We start from the raw sequence: 26,954 nt of genomic DNA, 5'->3' as shown, positions 1-26,954 counted from the left end.
TCTGTGCACAGACTGTATCCAGTGCAGAAAATGACCCCGTTTAAAGTCTGCCTTAACGTCTACACTCCTAAATTCTGGAAGTCGAGCGCCAAGTTTCATAATTTTACAAAGATTCTGAAAAGGGAAGAAGCGCTAAAAATCAAAGTATTTAATGATTCGGTTCTAAAAATGGACTTGTCCTGCAGTGTAGAGCGAAGATGAGTTGTTTCTTGGACTCAGTCTCGGCGCATATCTCTGCCGTCATGGAAACGCTGGCAGAGACCAACAACATCTGAGCGACCCACAGTCTCCTCTTAATTGGCTTCTCCAGAAGGCATTCCGCGAACGATCGGTCTTTCACAGAGCCCCCGTTAACGACCTCCTTCCCGTTGAATACAAAAACCGACAGCACAAAACAAGAAAGACACAGTTACGCCCGCTGTTTCGGAAAACCGGTTTCTTCCTCACGGTAAGCTAGTAAGGCACAGGCGAATAAAATTTCCCGAGCCTTTCGCACTGTGTGCTGAACATCCGCCGCCTGCAGGTGATGGGCTTGCGTCGCTAGGTCACAGTATTACGTATCAAATACACGACACTTAACAAGGGGAGAGTCTGACATGTGAGTCACCAACTTTGATCAAATTTTTGCAAGGACATTCTATATTGAAAATAAAGATACAGGTGTTTTGGCTCTTTTGCTAGACACACTCTTGTTTTTGAAAAAAATCGAGGTCAGAGTTCATGACGGAGGATTGTATTTTTAATGCTATACATCGCAACATCGTCTAAAAACAAACATTTTTATTAATATAATATGGGATCCAACGTTAATAATGCTAGAGTGATTAATTTTTTGTATTTTCACGCTGTAGCTTCAGTACCCGCCATTCAGTGGTCTAGCTGAGAGAGAGGCGACGGTCGAGCGGTCAAGGCACTGAACTGCCAAACCGCTGGTCCGTGATCCATTCTTGGTCGTGGCTCGCTTTCTTTCGATATTTTTTCAGTGTATCTGATAATACTATAACCGGAATACTTTTCTCGGCTTTTTTAAGAAAGTAAACCATCGAGAGTTATGATTAATAATCAAATATATTACAATGTACTGACAGTTATTTTGATCACGATAGTTCAAAAATACACCTGAAGTATATTACTGCGTAATCCTAACACATCGACCATTAGCAACCGTTCTCCCAATCAGTGGGGTGAAACTTTTCTAGAAACAGGCGAAACATAAATACTTTATATTTCCTTTAATTTACGTCTATGGTCACAAACTTTTTGTTAACAGATTACCGGTTTCGGTCTGTAATGACCACATCAGATCTGTTTTACAAAAACAGAGTCCGAATGTACTGCAGCAATAGTGCTACTGACAACATGACTCGTGCATATGATGTTATTTATATATATTTGACGATGCTGGTGCTGATTTTTCATTTAACATTTGACGATGCCACTATGGCTGCAGTACATTAGGACTTTGTTTTTACAGAACAGATTTGATGATGGTCAGTATAGACCGAAACCGGTATTCCGTTAACAAAAAGTTTGTGACCATAGACGTAAATTAAAGGAAACTTACTGTATATTTGGGTCACTGTTTTATTCGCGACAATGTCGCAGCTTGTGAGACTTAAGTACTTCTCACACTGTGCGCAACATACCATCGGTATCTTGACACGTTCTCCAATATACTGTGGTGGAGAACATGTTTGATTCATGTTGATAAAAACACATCTACCAGATTTCGATTTGCACGCGTACCATGCGCATAAAAGAATATCTTGAAAGACAGGCGTGGACAAATGATTACGTACAAACACATCAATTTGGTAGCATCTTGCAGTCCTCTGCTCTGCTAGGATGTCGCGTGATTTTGAAGCAGTACGATGGAATTCTTTATCTGTCGGAAGAAGTAAACGTCACACGGTCGACAAAGAGTAGTACAATTTGGTGGAATCCGTTTCACGGTTGAGCGTCGTCATCTACGAAAGTCCTATCCAGCGTGACGCGTACCACGAAGAAAATAACTATCAATGAATTATATACAGTATATACTTATTTGATTATAAATCATACCTTCCGAAGTTTTACTTAAAAAAAGGAAAGAGAGGCATTAGTAAAAATGGTTCAAATGGCTCTGAGTAGTGTGGGACTTAACTTCTGAGGTCGTCAGTCCCCTAGAACTTAGAGCTAATTAAACCTAACTAACCTAAGGACATCAAACACATCCATACCCGAGGCAGGATTCGAACCTGCGACCGTAGCGGTCGCGCGGTTCCAGACTGTAGCGCCTAGAACCGCTCGGCCACCTCGGCCGGCAGGCATTAGTATTATCAGATACTCCCAAAAAATATCGAATGAAAAAAAGCCACAACCGAGAATCGAACACGAATCAGCTGTTTGGAAGTCCAATGCCTTGACTGCTCGACCGCCGACCTCACTCTGCTGCACTCACTGAATGACTGATACACAAGGTATAGCATAAAAGCACAAAAACATTTGTAACTCGAACATTAGTAACGTTGGACCACATATTACATTAATAAAACATGTTTGTTCTTAGACGATCTTCCACCAGTATTAAAATATGATTTTCCGTCATCATCTTTGATCTCATTTTTTTCAGAAACTAAGGAGAGCCTAGCAAAAAGCTGAAACACGTGTATCTTTATTTTCAATATAGAACGTGCCTGCAAAACTTGAGCAAAATCGGTGACCCACATATCAGACCCTCTCCTTGTTAGTAAGCGAAACGCTGTTACCAACGAAGTCCGCTGCGAAGAACTACGAGGGCACATACTACCAGTTCAAAAGTGCCAGTACACCACCATATAAATGCAGAACTGACCACTGGACGTCATGAGAGGCGAACTTCGCCAGTACAAGGAGATTTTTTTTGCCGACAGTAAATCTTCCAGCTCTTAAGGGGAAAAAATGGAAGACCACCGGACAGCAGGCGGCACAGAGGAAGCTGACCGCCCAAAGCAGGAGCCGTGCCACTCCACCCGCCGCGCCGCCGCCGCCGCCGCCGCCGCCATCCGTCTGCCGGTGGCTAGACCTAGGTGGCAGGCCTTCGACCCAGCCACGGGCCGGGCCATTCGTCTCGGGCTTCACATACGCTGCTGCCGCCGCAACGAAATATCGCTCCGCCCGCAGCTGGTGCGCCCTTAATAAAGATTACCTGCCGCGCCGACGCGCCGTCGATGTCTGCGTCTCAGCGCGCTGATTTATGGACGCCGTGGATTACGAGGCGCACTCTGTCACTCTTCCATGAGGTGCAGCCTCCAAGGGGATGAGGACCCCGCTGTGTAGCAACGACGGCTCTGGATTTAGGTAATATGGCGAGACATTACAGTCTAATTTTTAACACGGCGGCTGCGTGTCTTGACCACCGTACGCGAAAACTGAACCCACGATTGTACACTTCAAGAGCGCCATACGAGTTTTTTGTTTTACTTCATCACTCCACTGAGTGGTGTGATGTGCGCACCAGCACGAGGTCATGCGGCTGCCAACTTCTTCATCCCGGTTTAACTGTTGCACCCAATGCCCTCAATTATTTGTTCTATATATTCCAATCTCGGTCTTTCCCAATAATATTTACCCTTTACGGCCCTCTCCAGTTCCATGCAAGTTATTCCCTGGTGCCTTTTATGACAGGTTCTACCACAATCCCCCTTCTTCTAGTTAGTGTTTTCGAAATGTTTCTCTCCTCTTCGATTCCGAGGAGAAGATCCTTTTTTCACATTTTATCAATCAAATTTGCGGCATCTTGTTGTAATACCAGATCTCAAATATTTCGATTCTCTTGTTTTCCCGGCAAGGACCCAAAATTGGACTTGTATTGAGTCCGACAACCACGTCAACAAAAAATGTATTTACTGTCAACACACAGTATAACGAGTGACGATTTCACGAAAATAGTTGTGTTAGGCACAAGCCATTTTTCAATTTTTTTATGTTATCATAATGACGTTAAAACACACGGAGACGTATTGCGTCTGCGTCAGTACACACACACACACACACACACACACACACACACACACACACACAAACAAACAAACAAACAAACAAACAAACGTCACGTTAATACTCATAAATGTTTACAGTTTTCTTTTATTTAATTGAAAATGTTTTCTGTTGCACATCCCTCGTCGACTCTTCATTTCGATGTCATTTTCAATTCAGACGTAGAGTAAGCTCTAAAAGAAGTAAGAGGAAATACCAACAGCCACAAATTTACATACAAAGGCATAAGGGTAAGTAAAATGCAAACGAGATAGACGAAAAATAAGTAAGTAAAATATTCATTATGTCAGAAGTAATCGTCGTAAGTGTTAACACACATATCCCACTGTGCCAATGCCTTCGTGGAAAAAGGTTTGCGATGGATTACGGTACCATGATTCTACCCAGGCGTACGCTTCTTCGTCCGAAGCAAATCGACGACTACAAATGTCTTTCAGGCACTGCACTATCGTACGTATGTCTTTCTTCAGGGCTCCAAAACAATGAAAATCGCCTGGGGAAGGATGGGGAATGTATGAACGATGTGTAAGGGATTCCTAACAAAACTTCTGTATCCTAGTTGCAACAACTTTGGTAACATGTGATCCCCTGCCCATCGCCTCCCCCCCCCTTCCCCCCCCCCCACTCCCAATTACTTCCCATGCGATTTCCATATTTTTGGAGCCCTGAAAGAAAATGTTCGTGACCGCCGATTTGCTGCGGACGAAGAGGTGCATGCCTGGATACAATCATGGTGCCATAGTCAACCGCAAACATATTTTCATGAAGGCAATGACCGTTTCGTCCCACAGAGGGGTAAATGTATTAAAAGTTACGGCGATTACTTTTGAAATAATAAACAGTTTACTTGCTTTTTTCTATCTGTCTGTCTTTCGTTTGACTGCCCCTTATATGCTGACATACAACGCTGATACTTTGTTACGGATGAGACCAAATTTGAAACAGCAGAAAGAGGATAAGTTAACAAAACGAACAAGATCAAGGGGAAAACATGAGACACTATGTTTATAGGGGGCTCCCAAAACCGGATTTCGTAAAACGATTTCTCAATATCATCTAAATATTCCAATACCGAATCTGGAAATGCGGTTCGACCTGCCGGCTATCCATTTCCACGATCCACTTTCCCTCCCGTGTAATCGCATCTTTGAGAAATTATCGGCTCATGTGGACGGGGTTACTTTTTGGTCAGTGAAGGAGAAATAGAAATATTAGGCTGAGCATGAAGCAACTTACCTCTAACAGCCATTGTGCTGACTGAATCAGAAATCTGAATAGCTGATTTCCAGACACCATATTTGCCCGGTCTATTCAGCCCGTAACATAGAAAAACGATAGCGAAAAGAGGTTTCCGAAAATCTGCTTTCGCCTACCGGAAGTTGTGTCGCATATAAACACAGTGAGGAAGTTGTATAGTTTCAACAGACCCAGTTAGTCCTATACGTTACGACTCATACTTGATCAACATTATACGAGGAGGCGCAAGATTGTTTGATACTCGTTCTTCTTTCCATGCTGACTCCATTTTCCTAGTGTTATAGCAATGGACCGATGTCTGTCACCTGCTTTACCTAAGAATGAGGATATTCCATTTCATATAGGCCTACCTACAAATTTTTATACCTACGTATTGGTATGACTGATTCCAATATGACGAATTGATAGTTTGGTCATAGGTTACTACTTTCTTCGTTTTTGTGAAGTGCTCAATTTTACATTTCTGAATACGTAAAGCAAGTTACCCGTCTTTGCTTCACTTCGAAATATTATCAAGATATTGCACTGAATATCAGTATAAGTTCTTTTTCTGTTTTAATCTACACTTCATTATCGATAACTCATCATCTGCAGAAACTACATGGTTACAATTAATATTGTCTGTCATGTCATTAATAAACAGCATGAACGGAAAGGACCCCAACACACTTCCCTGGGACACACTTAAAGCTACTTCTACATAAAACTTCCTGGCGGCTTAAAACTGTGAGCCAGACCGAGACTCGAACTCAAGACCTTTGCCTTTCGTGGGCAAGTGCTCTACCGACTGAGGTACCTAAGCACGGCTCACGACCTTCGAAAGGCGAAGCTCCTGAGTTCGATTCGCGGTCTGGCACAGAGTTTTAACCTGCCAGAAAGTTTCATATCAGCGTACACATTCCGCCGCAGAGTGAAAATTTCATCCTACTTCTACATATGTCTACGACTCCATCGAAGATAGTATGCTGTCGCCTCCCTCCCCAGAAAGGCTCAATCCAGTCACAAATTTCGTTTGACACCCCAGATGACCTTTTTTTTATAAAAAAAAAGAAAAAAGAAAATAAGCGTTGATATGCTACTGAGTCAAATGCTTTTCGTAAGTCAAGAAATACTGCAGCTACCTGAGTGCCTTGATTCATGGCTTTCATGATGCCTTCTCACTAATCTGTAACTGACTGTAGTAGTGCACAGAAAATGAGGTTTTATAGTTGCTTGAGAACAGAGGACAAGTATAATAAACTTACAACGAATATGAATAAAAGGTATATTAATTTGTTCATAATGTCTTCAGTGACAGCTGTAAATAAAAGTAAAAGTTTCCACTGGTCGTAAATATACACTCTAAGGCAAAAACAGAAAAAGAAAAGAACGACTCACCACGAGGGAGTTACGCAAATGATTTACAAACGAAGTTTCATACACGCATTAACGGGAAATGCAAAATTGTAAACTCTGGCGGCCGATGGATGAATGCGTGTCGCTAAAGCGCAGTTTCACAGCGCACCTGACAAGGATAGTAGAGAGGGGACATCACAAAGCATAAACTCTTTGCGAATGTCGTTCCATGTACTCAGCTGGACAGCAACTATGCCTCTCAGACAGGCGCGTGATCAACATACGCAGATGTTCGCATTTGAGAGAGGACATGTAGTTGGGCTGAAAGACGCCGGTTGGAGTGATTGGTGAATCTCTCGGCATCTGAATAGGAGCGTTTCCTCTGTACGACGGTGCTGGAAGAAAAGAGCGAACCACGGCCGGACACAGCGTCAATCAGGAAGCGGTCAATCTACAGAGACGACAGAACGCGAGGACCGAGCAATCGTCAGAGAGGCACTCATAGCCCCGAATTCATCATTATCATCGATCCGATGTACAACTGGTCGTCCCGTGAGCACTAGGATCATTAATAGGCGCCTCACAAAAAGTGGGTTGAGCTCACGATGCCCCTTGCGCCGACAGCCTTTGATCTCTGTACACCAACAAGCCGGCTTGCAGTGTGTCGGGCACACTCGGCCTGGAATCTCGTTGGCTGGAGAAGAATCGTCTTCAGTGATGAATCCTGCTTCGGATTCAGCCCCGATGACCAGCGAAGTCGCGTCTGGAGACGCGGTGCACAGCGGTGGAATACAAACCAGACTGTCGGCCGCCGTACCACCCGGCAACCAGGAGTGATGGTCGGGGGTGCTGGTTCATTTTATAGCAGGACCTCTTTGGCTGTCATCTGCGGCATCCTTACAGCACAGTGGTACGTCGACTATATTCTATGTCCCGTTTTATTGCCCTTCATGTGAAGCTATCCAGGGCTTATATTTCAGCAAGATAATGCCCGCTCAACACGGCGAGAGCTTCTACTGTTTGTCTTCATGCTTGCCATATCTACCTGAGCCAGCAAGGTCGCCAGATCCCCCAATTGAGAATGCTGGAGCATTATGGGCCCTCCAACCAAATCCGGATTTTGAAGATCTAATGTGCCAGTTGGACAGAATTGAAGACGACATCCCTCAAGAGGACATCCAACAACTTCATCAATCAATGCCAAGCCGAAAAATTGCTTCCATAAGGGCCATAGGTAAACCAATGGGTTACTGACTTGCTCAATTTCTGAAGATCTTTCTCTTGCATAAATCACCTAGTTTTTTTGAAATTGTAATCATTTCTTTCTCTGCACATTTCAGTCACTTCTACCGATTTCCGTCCCATTCGGATAATTACTTCGTCGTGCGTATATATATATATATATATATATATATATATATATATATATATATATATATATATATATCCTTCTTCAGGTGTATTTCAGATACTACGATGTCAATCGCTAGATTGTTTTCGATATCAGATGTAGTTGTGCTTAGGTCAATTTCAATCCGAATATAAATAATCGCGTGAAAATGAAGCAACCGCGTTATATCTTTAGAGAGAAGGTAAATTTTTTCTGCGTATGTGACTATGGAATACACAATGACATAACGTGAAACTTTCAGTTCCTTTGGATGACACATTCCTTACTGACGGATCACAGTCACGCACAAAACTTGAAATTGTCGCCCTTCCTGACAATAGAGTATGATAATCTTAAGAAAGTATGCCCGCAATGCAACACTCCTCGGAATATTATGTACCAGCGTGAGTTCATTGTGCGAGCATGAAATTTCATGAGATGACGCCACTGAATTGATTACGGGACTAAATGACTTGGCCGAGTTGGCCTTACCTTTCTTCTCCGAGTGAAGAACGTTGTGCCACAAATTACTTGCGCCTTCTACAAATACTGTAATACAAATTATACAGCCTCGAATAACATTTGTAAAGTAGTCTGCTTTCAAACTATAGTAAGTCATAGATTCGTAGAAAAACAACTAGTTAAATGTATCGAATGAAACAACAAGTGTACCATTGCCAGTAATTTATATCCACAACAAGTTTCGAAGGTTTAATTCTCCACCACGTGGATTTACATATATTTGTACGACATATGTGAGTGTTGTGTTACGACTTTGGAGTTACCTGCTACGCTATCTCTTGTGGTCACATGCTCCTTTCTCTATCGTAAACTGACATCCTTAAAAACAAAGATGGTGCATAGGTATGCCGGTTTAAATGCGATGAATTACGACAGAGAATGGAGCCGGTGACCGCAGGAGACAGTGTCAAATGTAACACCAAAGTCGTGACACAACACACACACACACACACACACACACACACACACACACACACACACACGTCGTACTAACACACGTAAGTCCACCTGGTGGAGGTATTAACCTTCCAAACGCTTTGCGGGTATAAATAAATAGTGACTGGTAACAGCAAACTAGCTGTTTCATTCGATATCAAAAACAGTCACGCTAAATAATAAACTAAAATTTTCACATTTACTGCTAGATGTAAACCATTCAAGCTTTTGTAGACTATGTTATATGCAGAACAGAAAAACTACCAGGACAAAGCTCGATCAAAAAGAAAACGAAAAAGCCAAATGACGCCTTTCCATTTTCGTATGTGATATCAAAGACAGGGCCTGCTGAAAACTTAGAAAACAAAAACTATGAACTTTAATCATCTAACCTACTCCATAACCTCTTAACCTCTTAAAATTGCGAAGTGGGGTCTCCCAAATCTGTCAATGACGCAACTGATGCAGCAACAAGCGGTAGTTTTCCAATTTGCGTTAAGACCTCCAAATGAGCCTCTAAATCGTACTAAGAAACACAAACACATCTGTCTATCATGTGGAATAAAGATAATTACTACAATAAAATTTTACAAAGGTTCAGTAATCTTTAATACGGGTCGATGTAAATAATAGCACAATATGTACACCAGCCATGCATATGAAATTGTAGCGGTTGAATGTAAAATACGGAATGGGCTAGGCGAGGTATAATGCGCAGTCTGTGAAACAATTGAGATTAACTACCAAACTTGTTGACAAGGACCTATAAGCAGTTGAATACATGGAAAAGACAGTGCAACTATATACACACACACACACACACACACACACACACACACACACACACACACACAGAGAGAGAGAGAGAGAGAGAGAGAGAGAGAGAGAGAGATGGGGGAGATGGAGGGTGGAGAGAGGGAAGAAGAGAGGGAGGGGGGCACACGGAGGGAAGGAAAGAGGGAGGAAGGGGGGAGAGGGGGAGCGAGGTGGGGGGGGGGGGGGAGGGCACTAAAAGCGTGTCATCAGATCTCAAACTTTGACCCCAATAGGAAACTCACTGTATAGGATGTAGAAAAAGTTACTGTTTGTGGTCTTCAGTCCGAATGTCAGTTTGATGTAGTTCTCCGTGCTAGTCTGTCCTGTGCAAATCTCTTCCTCTTTGTATACTTGCCGGCCACAGTGGCCGAGCGGTTTTAGGCGCTTCAGTCTGGAACCGCGCGACCGCTACGGTCGCAGGTTCGAATCCTGCCTCGGGCATGGATGTGTGTGATGTCCTTAGGTTAGTTAGGTTTAAGTAGTTCTAAGTTCTATGGGAGTGATGTCCTTAGAAGTTAAGTCCCATAGTGCTCAGAGTCATTCGTTTTGAACCTACACACATACATATCTTTGTACGGCACATAGTTCAAGAGATACGGCATAAAAACTGAGATGAGTGAAAAAAGCAGCATTATGCATAAAGTTTTAATACTTTTATTCAAATGGTTCAAATGGCTCTGAACACTATGGGACTTAAAATCTATGGTCATCAGTCCCCTAGAACTTAGAACTACTTAAACCTAACCAACCTAAGGTCATCACACAACACCCAGTCATCACGAGGCAGAGAAAATCCCTGACCCCGCCGGGAATCGAACACGGGAATCCGGGCGCGGGAAGCGAGAACGCTACCGCACGACCACGAGCTGCGGACATACTTTTATTCTTCACTACCGAGACACTCCTACAGTAGAGTCAATTTAAGCAAATCTCTGACATCAGGCAGCACTTCGATAGCTTTTAACTGCGAAGCGCAAACGCCTCTAGGCGTAAATAACAGCCGCCTACAGAGCTTTGAAGAGGTGATTCCATAGACACGTTTAGAAAATCGCGTTGTAGACACGCGAAGCAGCTGCGTCCAGCGTACAGAAATGTCCGGAATCCTGTACTTACACATTTGTACGTTATGTATAATTTCAAAGGTGTTTCCACGAATATATGGAAATGAACTATTTTCTATGTTACACTACAAACATAGTTCATTTTTCGTTTTCATTTGTAATATAAAATTGGCAAAATGAATACCCAGGCAACGCAAAGTCTGTCAAGTAATTTAAATTCTACCAATTACATTTGTTTTACTTATGTTGATCATAAAACCATAACCCATTTTCAATGCGCAATCCATTCCGTTTTACTCATCTTCCAAGCTCTTTGCGCTTTCTGTCAAAATTGAGCGGCCATAGGCGGATTTAAAGTTTTTGTAACAGTATAGCACAAAGCAGTGGCTGATTGACCGGTGGACTAAAAGACTAAACATTGTGTAACACGCTAACAACTGCAACTGAAGACATTAGACTGGAGTACGACAATACACAGTATTCTTAAAGCTTGAGCACACTAGCCTCGTCCTTAGTTGAAATAAAAACAGCCGGCCGCTGTGGCCGAGCGGTTCTAGGCGCTTCAGTCCGGAACCACGCTGCTGCGATCGCAGGTTCGAATCCTGCCTCGGGCATTGATGTGTGTGGTGTCCTTAGGTCAGTTAGGTTTAAGTAGTTTTAAGTCTAGGAGACTGGTGACCTCAGATGTTAAGTCTCATAGCGCTTAGAGCCATCTGAACCATTTTTAAAAAATAAAAACAGAGGTTTCCTCTTAGGAATACTGTTATATTCTTCCCAAGATACGAAACACACAGTGTCAAATTGTGGCGTACAGTAATATGAACGCTTTAGGCGCCATGTACTGGAGAGTCCTCATGGTGGAATATGAAACAACGAATATTACGCCAGTTTCGTATTTGGACGTGGTTATCGGTCCAGGTGATGCAGCGTTAAGATGCTGGACTCGTATTCGGGAGGAATGCGGTTCAAATCCCATCCAGCTCTTCAGATTTATGTTTTCCATGGTTTCCTTAAATCGCTTAACCTTCCAAGCTGCAAAATGATTTTTTTGCAGCATGTACTGTCTGGGAATAGTAATGAATAAAACGGCTTATTCATTGTGCGTTTCTAAGGCCACAATGAGTTACGTTGTGTGATAAAAATTAGTACCAATGAATCAGGAGCGAAAACATTATACACGGTAATTCCAGGCGTTGAGAAATTCGAAGTTGCGTCGTAGCTAGGGGTCCACATTAGGTTGTAGAACCCCCAGACAACCACTGGCCAAGGGTAAGGCCAATACGGGGTAGTCGATTTTTAAAGGGCAGTCCCGATTTCCTTCCCAAACGGTGTTCCATCCGAGTATGGGCTTCGTCTTTCGTAAGCCCGCACTCGACGGGACGTTAAACCCCTGAACTTCCTTGCTCCTTCGGAGGTGGGCCGGGGTAATTTCGTCCCGTCAGAGTCCACAGCATTCCGTATCAGAAAGTGAGAAGGCCTACCCGACGATGGGTGGAGGTCTGCGGCCTGCAATAACAGTTTGGGGTAGGGCGTCGCGCATTGCGGCCAGTGAGCGCCTCTTCACAGGGGCAGCCCCGGCGTGGGGTAGCGCGGCGTGCTGAATAGCTCTTTGACGCCTTTACCCTCCGCACAGCCGGCTTTGCGCCGAGGGTTGCGCGCTTATTGCACCTGGACTGCCCCTGCGGCACACACCACAAGGTCGCTCCAAGCCCCTCTGAAATTGCGCCGCGTTTCTCTACCGAAACACACACACACACACACACACACACACACACACACACACACACACACAGAGAGAGAGAGAGGGGGGGAGGGGGAGAGGGGAGGGGGGAGAGAGAAGGGGGGCGTGAGAGAGAGGGAGGGGGGGTGAGACAGAGAGAGAGGCGAAGACAACGCTTGAGGTTACTATATGTACCCTCTTTCTCTATTTAGCCCGAAGTAGACTACGAATTTCATCAGAGACTGTCCCACTCCTGTAATAATGTGTACAGTCTTCTACAGGTTCTTTCCAAGTGAACATACCTCGCCACTTTGTTACAAGCATTTTGAGAAGGATGTGAGAGCATAAGGAGTTTTACAAAGTACAAACCCCTCGTGTTTGCCGCACTGCATGTAGCTGTCTGGAAATCTTGTCAAACCGTCCTCGGTGCGTGACAATATATCGGTCTAAAATAAAACGACGAGATAAGAAAGAGGGAGATTAAGCGTTTAACATCCCACTGACAACAAAAAACATTAGAGGCAGCGTACAAGAGCTCTGAGTGGAAAAGGATGGACCAGGAAGTCGGCTGTGGTCTTCAAAAAACAACCGTACCGGTTTTCCCGTGAAGCGATTTAAGAAAGCCACAAAGAACCAGGAAAATGATGACCGAACCGGGATTTTAACAGCATTCCCCCGAATGCTTCTGCACTAGCGCATGCGCTTACACGTGTACGTGTTTGAGTAGAGGATTTCGATTTTTTTTACCCGACTCGTCTCCGCTCCGTAAGTGCTTAACAACATGATGTATGGCTTGGTGGGTGGGTTGGTTAAGAGCCATACTATAAATCCAAAGGTCCGGAGGTCCATCCTCTGTCGGTGCTATGATTTGCTCTGACACTATCGCCACCCTCACCAGTGGAAATGATTTGAAAAATTCGAAGTTCCATCGTAGACAGGCGTCCACATTACGATGTAGAAACCACTCTGTAAAAGGCTGGCTAATTTGCTTCTAAGGTGTGAGGAAGACAACTACAACCTCAACCATACGAAAATGCCTGAGTTGTTCAAACCAGTCTTCCTTTATATTTAAAGTGTACAAAATTCTTTTATCATTATTCTTGCGAAATTTGTAGGCAAGCAGTTTGAATGTCAGAACTAGTACTATGTTCATGCTCATTTCCGCATAATCATCGTTTAAAAGAGGTGTTGTTTTACACACGAACTCAAACTTACAGAGAGGATACTTACACGCATCCCATAACTGAATTTCTCTTTTTAATATCTCTTTTTATTCAGCAGTTTCGATATACCGAGAGGTTATAATTAATGTTCAGCTATTCTCGGAAGTCCAGTGTGGGCTGTAATTAATTTCGACCACCAGGTGCAAATCTGGCGCTGTGAATGCAAGAAAGACGTAATAATGTTTCCGCATGTAATGGCCTAGGGACGGGACGTGAGCAAAAAAGGTCACACAAATGACAAAGACATAATGCTGGTGTTACTACTAACTGCCATTTAAAAGTCTGTTCAGTATGAGCATCAGATACGTCGACGAGAAGTTGTAGAGTGCCAGATTTGTAGATGGTAAGCAAAACTGGAAATAATATATTGAGGTTACAGCTGACTTTTTGTTCATGTTTCCTTTCAATTAACGCACTAACATATCCACCAAGTTTCACTGCCATACTATAATTACAGCCCACATTGGACCTTCGTGAGAAGTTACTCTATAATTATAACCACCAGGTATCATGGTTCAAATGGCTCTGAGCACTATGGGACTTAACTTCTGAGGTCATCAGTCCCCTAGAACTTAGAACTACTTAAACCTAACTAACCTAAGGACATCACACACATCCATGTCCGAGGCAGGATTCGAACCTGCGATCGCAGCGGTCGCAAGGTTCCAGATCGTGGCGCCTAGAACCGCTCGGCCACTGCGGCCGGCCCAGGTATCATGGTTCTACGCCTTACGTGTGATTTCCTGCATTTGTATACTGGGTGGTATTAGTTATACTTTCCCTACTCAACACGTTATATCACGGATTCTAATTACCGTATGAGTACCAAACTTAGTAGTATTAATGTCCACAGTATGGGTTGCATGATTTCCATGCGTCACAGCGCCCCAGTACAGTTCCAACTATGGCCACCAGGTGCCGTGATCAGTCTTCGTGATTCATAGTCTCACACACCTGGCCAGTCGCAGTGCGCTTGTTGACGTGTCAACATGAGCTTGGACAAAAGGAAATTACTGGTAAAGCTCTGTTATCAAAACAACAGCAATGCTGCATTTCCAGAATATCGCCGTCTGAAAGGATTACAAACGGGTCCTCTTTCTCCACCTGCTGTTCTGGCCATGATGAAGAAGTTCGAATCAACTGGAGAACTGGGCACTGCTCCGGGAAGAGGCCGACGACCGGTTGAACCACAGGTGGTTGATGAAATCCCTGTTGCTATGGTAGAAACCGCTGCGCGCAATTCCCGATCGTCAGGCAGTGCTCGTACTGTGTCACGACAGTTGAACATCCTGTGGTCCACTGTACGGAAGCTGCTTCGAACCATTCCCAAATAGTATCCGTACAAGATCCATATCGTACAGCAGCTTGCACCACAGGATGCAGCTTGCACCACAGGATGCACGACGTCGTGTTAACTTCGCTCACCACTTCTCGCAAGGACTGGAGTTGACGAGGGCTGGCTCTGGACAGACAAAAATCATTTTTCTGTGATGGGTGTGGGGATCTTCTCCTCCAGTCACTACGTACAAAGTTTCTCTGTATGGTGAATGGGTCATCGTATGGTGTGGCTTAACGCCTACGTTGATCATTGGACCATTTTTTAACAGGTCGGTGCTCATGGACCAAAGACGTGCAGTGCGACTGGCCAGCGTTACTGCGATGTGCTTCGCCAGCATGTCATACCCGCCCTACAGGTGAGAGATGCATTGAACTCAACAGTTTTCATGCAAGATGGGGGTTCACCGCACATCGCTCGTGAAGTTCACCTGCTTCTCCGAAACACATTTGGCCAGCACGATCACCTGATCTCACGCCCTGTGATTTCTGATTTTGGGGCTACCTGAAGGACAGGGTTTACCAGGCGAACATTCACACACGTGCTGATCTGAAGAGCAGCATATCAAGGCAGGTAGCCAGTATATCTATGGACATGCTTCGTTCTGCTGTGCAGAATGCAATCCTGCGCTTTCAGACTCTCTAGACACTGATGGGTGCCATTTTGAGTCACTTTTGTAGCAATAATGGTACCAGCATGTAATGGAATGATATGCAATAAAAGTGTTTCATTTGAATTGATCCTGCACTGTTTTTTTCCCCATGTCCTTGACATTGATGCTACCAAGTTTGGTCCTCGTATGTAATTTAGTTTCTGTGTTATAACGTGACAAATAGGGAAAGTTTAATTATAACCACCCGGTACTTTGTGACATGAGAAGGTGCCTTTGGCTCCATCATTGGACTTTTTCTTTCACTTGCTGCTTGCCTAATAAGCCCGCTGCCTGTATGAAAAAGCGGGCTGTAATACTGCAGTTGGTCTCTTAGCCGTCACATCAGTAACTCAAGATCAAGAACAAGTGAAAATCCACATAGTAATGAACATAGACCCATCAAAGCTCCACACACTGATCTAACGCATATATCAACTTCAGTTACTGATGTGCCGTTGCCTGTGTACCGCCCCGTGGAGGCGGACCAAATACAGTGTCAGGAAGTTTTGGTCAACTACTGATCAGCATTTGATAACTAGCAAAGAAAAAGAAAATACAAACAGACATACTTGTAATTTTAAATAATAATAATACAAAAAGAATCTTTAGTTATTATAATCTGAAGAATATATGTTATACCAAAAAAATACAAAAGAAAGAATGATATTTACTAAATATCCCTTCAGCAACAAGGCCATGAGAGGAAAACCTCGGAACATTCCTCGAGCCTTACCACTCTTGGCCTCATACTAAATACTAATTCTCATACTGTGTATCCATATCCAACATCTATAGTGATTACTGTGATCTTGTTAGAATACAACTTCCTTTTTTTTCTTTTTTTTTTAAAGTTTTGATGCTGGTGTGAGGGGCAGAGCTCGGAATGATATCATCGACCTATGGCCCTCTGACCAGCAATTTGCTACCCTATTCTATATCCAAACCTACTCTTCTGACTCATATTCAGCATTTTATACTACTACACATTGTCACATTTAATTTACAGTTTATTACGTAACTTTATACCAAGTTCTACAACAAAATGTTATAAGTGTGAATCAGTTATATTATTCAATTCTGTGTCTGTATAATTATCAGTAATATGATCATCAAGTTCCTCAGTACTGCTATGATTAGTTGGAGATCTCCGTCCTCCGTGTTTCCATAATCTCCCTCTATTGAACTCTACTTGTAATTGTCTAGAGATTTTGTCTGCTGTGTTATTTAATTCTGCCCATTTATCTGGGTCCCTAATGGAGTTGTAAATATTAAAATGTCTCAAATATGATTGTCGTCTATGTGAGTGTAAGACACAAGAAATAATCGTGTGTTCTGAGGTCCCAATGTCCCCACATATGCACGTATCACTTTCCCTGAGATTCATACGGTGAAGGTGTGCTGGGTAAGGCACATGATCGGTCAAAAAGGGTATCATTCCTCGACTCGGATCTATGTATTTCATTTTTAGTCTCTCCCTGATGTTCGGGAAAAAGTCGTGGACCTGAGGCCCTTAACACTCGTATCCCAACTCTCTGCCAAGTATCTAGGCGCCATTTTTTTAAAGTGTAATTTGTCTTGAATGTCTTCTCCATTTATAACTTACCCGGTCTCTACTGCCCTTCTTCAACCAGCATGCTGCGGCACGGTATTTAATCGTTATGTCGATTGGAAAAACACCCAGGATGACAGACGGGGCATCCAGTGATGTAGTTTTGAAGGCGCCTGACCATCTAAGCGGTACTCCTCTCTGCCTTCGGCGAACAATAGTCTACATCTACATCCATACTCCGCAAGCCACCTGACGGTGTGTGGCGGAGGGTACCTTGAGTACCTCTATCAGCTCTCCCTTCTATTCCAGTCTCGTATTGTTCGTGGAAAGAAGGTTGTCGGTATGCTTCTGTGTGGGCTCTAATCTTTCTGATTTTATCCTCATGGTCTCTTCGCGAGATATACGTAGGAGGGAGCAATATACTGCTTGACTCTTCGGTGAAGGTAGTCTTGAAACTTCCTGGCAGATTAAAACGGTGTGCCGGACCGAGACTCGAACTCGGGACCTTTGCCTTTCGCGGGCAAGTGCTCTACCAACTGAGCTACCCAAGCACGACTCACGCCCCGTCCTCACAACTTCAATTCCACCAGTACCTCGTCTCCTACCTTCCAAACTTCACAGAAGCTCCCCTGCGAACCTTGCAGAACTAGCACTCCTGGAAGAAAGGATATTGCGGAAACATGGCTTAGCCACAGCCTGGGGGATGTTTCTAGAATGAAATTTTGACTCTACAGCTGAGTGTGCGCTGATATGAAACTTCCTGGCAGATTAAAACGGTGTGCCGGACCGAGACTCTAACTCGGGACCTTTGCCTCTCTCGGGCAAGTGCTCTACAATAGTCTTGTTTACCGCAAGGCTCAGTTTATGAGCCCATCTGCTGGCTGCAAAACATATGATGGATTCAAAAATCAAAAATGGCTCAGAGCACTGTGGGACTCAACTGCTGAGGTCACAAGCCCCCTAGAACTTAGAACTACTTAAACCTAACTAACCTAAGGACATCACACAATCCATGCCCGAGGCAGCATTCGAACCTGCGACCGTAGCGGTCGCGCGGTTCCAGACTGTAGCGCCTAGAACCGCTCGGCCACTCCGGCCGGCGATTCAAAAATCGCACAGTGGTAGACTCTCATGTATCTTAATGGTATTCGAAATTCTATTGTATTGATTCTTGGCAGTTTCTGTAATAATTTTCCGTATGTGTTCTCTAAAAGAAAGCCTTTGATCGATCATAAGAACAAAATACCGTGTAATCTTTTTCCTAGATACATTTAATAGAGGGATCTCTCCGTATAATGTTTTATGCAGAGCATCATTGGACTACACGGAACTATCCAATAACGTTGCCCTTCAAAGGAAACGGAGAAGGGAAAATATGGACATCCTGCGTCCTTCCCGTCAGAGGAGAGCTGATCGGCAAGTAAACAGATGCCAGCCGCAGCCTCGGTCGCTGGCGCTCCACGGCACAAGTTGGCACACCTCCACGAGACGAACTCGCCCCCAGGGCTGGGGAAGTTTAAATGCCGGCGGACGTCCGGCGGCGGCATGGCGAGCTTGCCGCGCAGTGGAGCCTGGAAGTCAGGGGCCGGGACAGACGGAAGACTCACACACGCCCCACTCCAGCGCGTGGCTGGCGCGTTCTATAGTGAGTGCCGAGCTCGGTGGAGGGGGTGTGCGCTGGTGTGGAGGGCAGCAGGTAAGAAACGGCGGGCACGCGCCCGCTGCCAGCTGCTCTGGCCAGCACAGTGCCGCGCCGGCCGCCACGCGCGACGAACGCCGGCCGCGACCAGCCAGCAGCAGCTGCCGCCGAGGGCGCACGCAGCGCAGCTGCCGGCGGTGCGCCCACCAGCGCCATGGCGCGCGAACAGCTGTACAAGGTAAGCCGCAGTGAGTCGAGTCTGCAGTGTCCAACATCAACGTGCTCACTCTTCGGGCCGGCCGCTGTGACCGAGCGGTTCTAGGCGCTTCAGTACGGAACCGCGCTGCTGCTACGGTCGCAGGTTCGAATCCTGCCTCGGGCACGGCTGTGTTTGGTGTCCTTAGGTTAGTTAGGTTTAAGTAGTTCTAAGTCTAGGGGACTGATGAACTTCAGATGTTAAGTCCCATAGTGGTTAGCGCCATTTGAACCATCTCCTCGAAACGATGTCATCCGAGTCTTACGGAGCGTGGAAAGAAACACGAACTAGTCGTACGTCATATATGTTTTCAACCAGAACATCGATCCTCAGAGAGGGCAGCATTTCCATAAATATGTGTACGAACAGATTCCTGCCTTGAGCAAATACAAATTTGTCCTTTTTCACCCACGTATGTTTCGGAGAAGTTTCACAATCATCAGAGGGTTCGTTTCATTTTCTTAATAACACATACTGATGCTCACGTAGCTGTCTGCCATCCATATTAGCTTCGCAATATGTTATTAAGAAAATGAAATGAACGCTTTGATGCCGAAACTTCAACGAAACATGTTTGGGTGAAAAAGATGAAAATTATGTTTTCTCAAGGGTCAAACCTTTCACAAAACATTTATTTGAAAGCAAACATGGACAAAAGGTCAGATTCAACCTCAATATAATATTTCGAGTTGGGTTCTCTGCCAATGTGAATTAATGCAAGGTAGTGCGCACGAACAAAGGGAAGAACCCGGCAGATTCATTACAACAATTATGGTAAACTTCTCGACTCCGTCACAACTCTTGCGGTATTGCTACGGAGAGGTACGACGTGAAATGAAGCCGTGAAATCAGTGGTGGGGGAAGGCGAATTAGATGTCTTGGGGAGATTCCGAGAATCTGCGCTACATCTGTAAAAGAAACCGCACAGACGACTCTAGAGAGACCTACTTTTGATTATTGCTCTACGGCGTTTGGGAGTGCTTAGCAAAGCAGTATTAGCCAAATGTCTGAGATGCACAACAGGTTCATACAGCGAGTACAGAGGTATGTTCATGGAAGTTAAATGAGATTCTCTGGAAGATATGCACCGTAGTTTTCGGGAAACCCTGTAACATTTGATACAGATAGTGCAATAACGCTGTTGCGTATCAGGTCTATGGGGCATGAAGATAAAATAGAATTTGCATAGATATTTCTGCAAACTAACACCATGAAAATTCAGCCCTTACTACCACTTCGACCATGAATGTCTGTCACACGTTCTCATCGATAATATTACACAAGTAACTATCTAATTATCGATTTAAAAGTTCGATATCACATATAAAGGACATTGTTTACTTTCAGGTCTGTTAAGGAAATAGCAAAAGAAGTAGTTTCTATTTGGCTGAACATCGAATCGATACGAGGACAATCTTGTACACTCTGCTCGGTTTATTTGGGTTGTTGTGGTTTATTTAACGTGCACGAATGTGCGACTCTTAATTTCACACATTTTCTACGTACTGGCGTAGGTTAACATAAACTTCTACAGGAGTATGTTGAAGAATTCATATAGTGATGGTATAACGAAACAGAAGCATAATTTTCACAATACATTCAATATTTATTTTCATACATGGTGTAGAAGATACTGTGTATGGGTCAACCAATCGAAGCTAGCGGAAAATATAGAATTTACTAAAAGATATACAGAATCGTACAGTTGATGAACGCAACTGTCGGGCATGACAACTAGTTTATATTGTAGACTAGTTATCTCTTGAGTATTGGTTACTACCAGACAATTATGTTTTATAACTATGATGTTTATACATAGTTACTTGCGATAACCATACCAAAAACGAATATGAGTGGCAAGCAAACTGATTGTTTTGGAAGTCAGACAGTGCCTCAACCTGTTCATGATGTACATGTTATATAATCTCAGGTCCGCAGAGATATTGGACGGTATATGTGAAATTTATCGCGTGTTTCCTCAACAACTATGTTTGAATGGCCGCAAATTTCCGCCTACTCTGCGTATGGCAATCATCTCTCTCGACGATGAAAACAAAAACTAACGGCGAATAATAACAGGCAGTTATTTCTGCTTTGAGGAATCCAATTTGTGGATAATTATTCTCGAAACTCATACTCCACAGAAATACGATTTCCATTGTTTGTGTAGCTGCATCCACAGCTGAGAACGCCATCAACTCTGCCGCGCGCCTCTTTGGTCGCTGAAGCCCAGCCAAGAGCACACACACACACACACACACACACACACACACACACACACACGTTGGCACTGACTCCCTGCAGAGTCAACGACCAGGGGGCCCGTATCACTGCACTGACTCACAGAGGACCACGTGTGTCGCGGATCATTCACTGTCGTAGAAAGCGAGAACCTCGTGATCCTGTATCGCAATTGCTCCCGGCGTAGACAGAAACTTATTTCAGATGCTAAAGACAGGCAGATGTGTGGTTGTTTCGATGGTGAGCGGTTTCGATGCATTATTTTCGATGTTCAGCAATCTCATCCTGTTGCGTTCGAGATGCATTTCTGACTTGAATACGTTACGCTGTTGTTGCGGCCAGAATGCAACTGGAACAATGTGTTTTGAACAGAAAAATAATAATTATAAATCTGTCACAGATGTCCATTTCTAACAGTGTGATACACTAAACAGACGAAAGTATTATTTTGTTCTGATATGCTCCGATAGCTTTTCCAAATTTTTGTAATTTATACTGAAAAATTTTGCCTCGTTATTTCATGTAATTCAGCTTATTTACAACTGCCAGGCAGACACATTTTCCGCTCTTTTTCTCTGTTGTATCATTTAGAAACTGTGTTATGATACGCGCATCAAACACATGACATTTTTCACATGCTGAACCATTAGCCGGGTCATCCTTTATTCCACATTTCGGCCTCAAATAACTCTCCATGACAACAAATGAAATGCACTGAGGAGTACAAAGTACGATAGTCACAGTTTAATAACCCGACGACATTTAGGCCATCAGAGATGGATAGCCGGCCGGAGTGGCCGTGCGGTTGTAGACGCTAGTCTGGAACCGAGCGACCGCTACGGTCGCAGGTTCGAATCCTGCCTCGGGCATGGATATGTGTGATGTCCTTAGGATAGTTAGGTTTAATTAGTTCTCGGTTCTAGGCGACAACCACCCGGTTGAATTGGCCCAGAATTAAACTCCACTGCTCCCGAAGATCTGTTCAGCGATTATATATATCAATGTGCTACATCTATTAGTCATCAAAAAATGGTTCAAATGGCTCTGAGCACTATGGGACTTAACATCTGAGGTCATCAGTCCCCTAGAACTTAGAACTACTTAAACCTAACTGACCTAAGGACATCACACACAACCATGCCCGAAGCAGGATTCGAACCTGCGACCCTAGCGGTCGCGTGGTTCTAGACTGAAACGCCTAGAAACGCTCGGCCACACCGGTCGGCTGCAGTCATCAAGTAGCAGTGTTCATTTCTGCTGGTGCAGTAATATACTTTTGAAAATGCAACGACTAATAAAAGATATTTGTGCTTCAAACCACGATGAGAAATGAAAACTCATTATCAGAATCTTGATAATTGCCCAGGTTGTCTGTCAGCTCCCCATTCTGATACTGACCGGAAAACTAAAAATTCTAGAGAGGATCCTTCTGAGTACTGGGTCAGTAGGTCGAGACGGAACTCAACTATTGAAGTAAAACAGATGGTCTGACTGTAGTGGTGTTCGCTCTTTGTGTACGCTTCAGTTGTGAAACAGCCCGCGCCGGTCAGAACTTGCGGAGCACCCTGCGGAGACGCCCCCGGCCCGCCGCCGGGTTACGATGTGGGCGGGTCAGTTGCCAAATTTAAGTTTCGCGCCGGCCTTGGTGGGAACCGTTCAACTCGGGCCGCCGGCGTCGCTAAGCGGGCTTCTGAGGGTTGGCGGACTTGCGGTCGGACGACGGGAAGCAAAAATACGTCGGAAGGTGCGGCGGGCTGCTTGTGGGACGCACAGCGCAGCAGCGAACAGCTGAGCGCGGCGCGCCAGGTGCCGGGCGCCGACCTCGGACAAGATCAGCTGGCCGGGCCTCCTGCCGACACTGCCAAATGCCGGCGCACTCACTACTCCTGGCGCTCCCGTCTGCATCAACAAGAAGGGAAATGAAACTGACAGCCTACGTCTAAATCAAATGATCTACCCCTTTTCTGTCCCTTGTTCTTTAAAAAGGACAGCGCAATGTCAGGAGCTACGCTTCTCACGTATTGGCATCATATTCAGTTCCATCGAGGAAACGTATTCTTGAAGGTGATCACCTACTCTGAATATGTAGTGTAATGGTAAGTACCTTCTGCCACGTGCATCAATGTGCCGCGTAGGGCAAGTCTAGAGGTACTCTATGCGTTACCAGTTGTTTAACTAAATTTTCCCTTTTTGTGCTACAGTTTTTATATTGAATAAAATGTTCTCGGGTTTCCAACCGTGTCAATTGCTTAAAACTACACGAGCTTTCGGCCAAGCACTCCTTGGCCATTGTCAAGTGGTATGACTGCCAGTGGGCTGTTGCTTCGCCCTTATACAGGGTGTTACAAAAAGGTGCGGCCAAACTTTCAGGAAACATTCCTCACACACAAATAAAGAAAAGATGTTATGTGAACATGTGTCCGGAAACGCTTAATTTCCATGTTAGAGCTCATTTTATTTTCGTCCACCTACGCTCAATGGAGCACGTTATCATGATTTCATACGGGATACTCTACCTGTGCTGCTAGAACATGTGCCTTTACAAGTACGACACAACATGTGGTTCATGCACGATGGAGCTCCTGCACATTTCAGTCGAAGTGTTCGTACGCTTCTCAACAACAGATTCGGTCACCGATGGATTGGTAGAGGCGGACCAATTCCATGGCCTCCACGCTCTCCTGACCTCAACCCTCTTGACTTTCATTTATGGGGGCATTTGAAAGCTCTTGTCTACGCAATCCCGGTACCAAATGTATAGACTCTTCGTGCTCGTATTGTGGACGGCTGTGATACAATACGCCATTCTCCAGGGCTGCATCAGCGCATCAGGGATTCCACGCGACGGAGGGTGGATGCATGTATCCTCGCTAACGGAGGACATTTTAAACATTTCCTGTAACAAAGTGTTTGAAGTCACGCTGGTACGTTCTGTTGCTGTGTGTTTCCATTCCATGATTAATGTGATTTGAAGAGAAGTAATAAAATGAGCTCTAACATGGAAAGTAAGCGTTTCCAGACACATGTCCACATAACATATTTTCTTTCTTTGTGTGTGAGGAGTGTTTCCTGAAAGTTTGGCCGTACCTTTTCGTAACACCCTGTATACGCTAGCTGCCGGCTGTGACGTCATTGGTGCCCGAGACATTACCATATATGGGCATGTTTTGAGTCGGCGTTCGATGTGCCCTCTTCAACCGCGCGATCGCTGGATCCCACGCAGCGCTGAGCTGCAAGCCACCGTCTCTATTCAGGGTGTTTGCGGTAATTTTTATTTCAATAGCTTTCTTTATTAAACTGTCCCAGAAGCCGTTAGTGCGAGCCACGACAGAGGCATCGTCAAATTGTATGTGGTGGCCGTTTTCTAACGCATGCTCAGCTAACGCAGATTTCTCTGGATAGCGTAGGCGATAGTACCTCTCATGTTCTTTCCTGCGTTGTTCCACAGTGCGCACTGTTTGCCCGATGTACTTCTGGCCACACTCACAAGGTATTTCGTAGACTGCAGGTGTTCTGAGACCTACTGCGTCTTTAACTGGTCTCAGTAATTGCCGGATTTTCGTTGGAGGCCTGAAGATTGATTTGATATTGTGTCTTTCTCGACACAGAACTACAGAATGGCAGCAAAGCAAGTTTCTTTTCCTGATTTTCGTCGGTGGTCTTATTCCGATATTTCCCAGAAATCACTTCTTTCACTTGATGGGCGCTGTAGCCGTTATTCCTGAAAACCTTGCGTAGGCGGCTCAGTTCGTGGAACAGGTTGTCGTCGTCTGATATTACTCTTGCACGATGCACCAATGTTTGTAATACTGTGCGCTTCTGTGCTGGAGGATGATGGCTGGTGGCGTGCAGGTACAGGTCTGTGTGGGTGAGTTTTCTATAGACGCTGTGGCCAAGGCACCCATTTCGTTTATGGTGGACAAAGACGTCGAGGAAGTGCAATGCGTCATCCTTTTCCACCTCCATGGTGAACTGGATATTACTGCATTCATACAGCTTTTAAATTGCTTTTACCTCGTTCGTTCTTTCTAGTACACAAACATTTCAGGCTTTATTTGTACACTTAATTTTTAGTGTTGTTAAGAGTTTCATATGCCTTGTACATCAAACGCAATGCAGGGGCTTCACTGCTCCCGACAGACGACCAGATTCGACGAACAAGAACAACATGACACAGCAGTTGTATGAACAACACAGTCTACAGAATTCTAGACCACATATTTTACTATATTTTCATGGAATCTGCGATACATCTATTACAAAGCTAACTGTCTCAACATTTTTTGCCGCAATTTCATTAATTTGCGTTTTTCTATGTACTTTTCCTTGGAATATTTTCTGCAAATTTTTTTAATAATTTGAAGATCTTAGTCCACACGAATACCATACTAAGTACAATAATTACAAGTGGTTTTGCATAAACGTATAATCTTTTCACATTTTAAATCCCGTTTGTCTTACTTTCCATATTCTAATGAACGTGTCCAGGATAAAGAAGTACATTTCAGTACAGAAGTAGATCTTTACGCGACGCGAGCGCCGCTTTACGCCATTTTCACATTCATATCATCATTCAGATAACGTTAATACTTCAGTTTTTATATAACAAGATACATTCAGTTTTCATCTATTTTATTTGTTTTATATTCTTGGCTGATACATTTATCGTAAGGAACGCATAACCAATTTAATTTTTTTTTAACTTCGATTTGTAGATCTGAAGATGACCCATAGTGTATGACGCAATTTAACATCAAAGAGTGCAGCCAACATTAGCGTTACGATAGTGAATATTAAGTCCGCAGACTGTGGCTGTGCCATACATATGAGGGGAAGAATGTTTCTTTAGATCGTTTCTGCCCACGTTTGAGAAATCTGTCTTTGAGTTGATTATTTTTTTGAGTGGAATATCTTTCCTACGGTTTACCACTTCTACCTGTCGACTCACGAACTGTTTTGGATTTTTCGTTGACAGCACCGAACAGTCAGCCCGTTAATTTGAACCTTCACTTGGCCGGAATGACACTTAAGATCATCCACGTGGGCAGACCCTCAAGCAAATAAGTGAAATGTACCCGTTGTTAAACAAAGCTTTCTAGAATTCCTTGCAATTTACGAGACTCCTTAGTTTTCATGCTACTTGATTCTCCGAAGTCAACGGCCTTGCCGCTGTGGTAACACCGGTCCCCGTCAGATCAGCGAAGTTAAGCGCCTTCGGACTTGGCTAGCAGTTGGATGGGTGACCGTGCGGGTCTGTCGAGCGCTGTTGGAGACCGAGGTGCACTAAACCCCTGTGTCGCCAACTGAGGAGCTACTTGACTGAGAAGTAGAGGCTCTGCTCACGCATAACTGACAACGTCTGGGAGAGCTGTGCGCGGTGCCGTTGGGTCTTCCGAGGTCTGTACGGACGGAATTCGGAGTTATACTACGAAAATTAGCTGTGAAATCTGGAAACTGATATAAACTCATCTATCAATTTTTTTGTGGGGTTTGGGGCTGTGATGA

The 26,954-nt window shown here is 44.3% G+C and overlaps 2 protein-coding genes across 2 annotated transcripts in view; one reads left to right on the top strand and one right to left on the bottom strand.

The window, feature by feature from the left end:
• The window catches only part of LOC126190766 (mediator of RNA polymerase II transcription subunit 20), a 567,907-nt gene that overhangs the window by 155,011 nt on the left and 385,942 nt on the right, over positions 1 to 26,954 (bottom strand). The gene's annotated exons all lie outside the window — the stretch shown is intronic.
• Positions 19,073 to 26,954, top strand: part of LOC126190764 (facilitated trehalose transporter Tret1-2 homolog) — a 368,018-nt gene continuing 360,136 nt past the window's right edge. The window contains exon 1 of the mRNA XM_049931287.1: positions 19,073 to 19,190. Coding sequence (XP_049787244.1) covers positions 19,167 to 19,190 — 24 coding nt within the window. The 5' untranslated portion in view covers positions 19,073 to 19,166. The remainder of the gene's footprint in view (positions 19,191 to 26,954) is intronic.

This window comes from Schistocerca cancellata, chromosome 6 (genome assembly GCF_023864275.1).
Source record: "Schistocerca cancellata isolate TAMUIC-IGC-003103 chromosome 6, iqSchCanc2.1, whole genome shotgun sequence".
In the NCBI taxonomy this organism is placed as follows: domain Eukaryota; kingdom Metazoa; phylum Arthropoda; class Insecta; order Orthoptera; family Acrididae; genus Schistocerca; species Schistocerca cancellata.
Note: the sequence above shows the minus strand (reverse complement) of the source record. Positions and strands in the feature narration are given on the sequence as shown.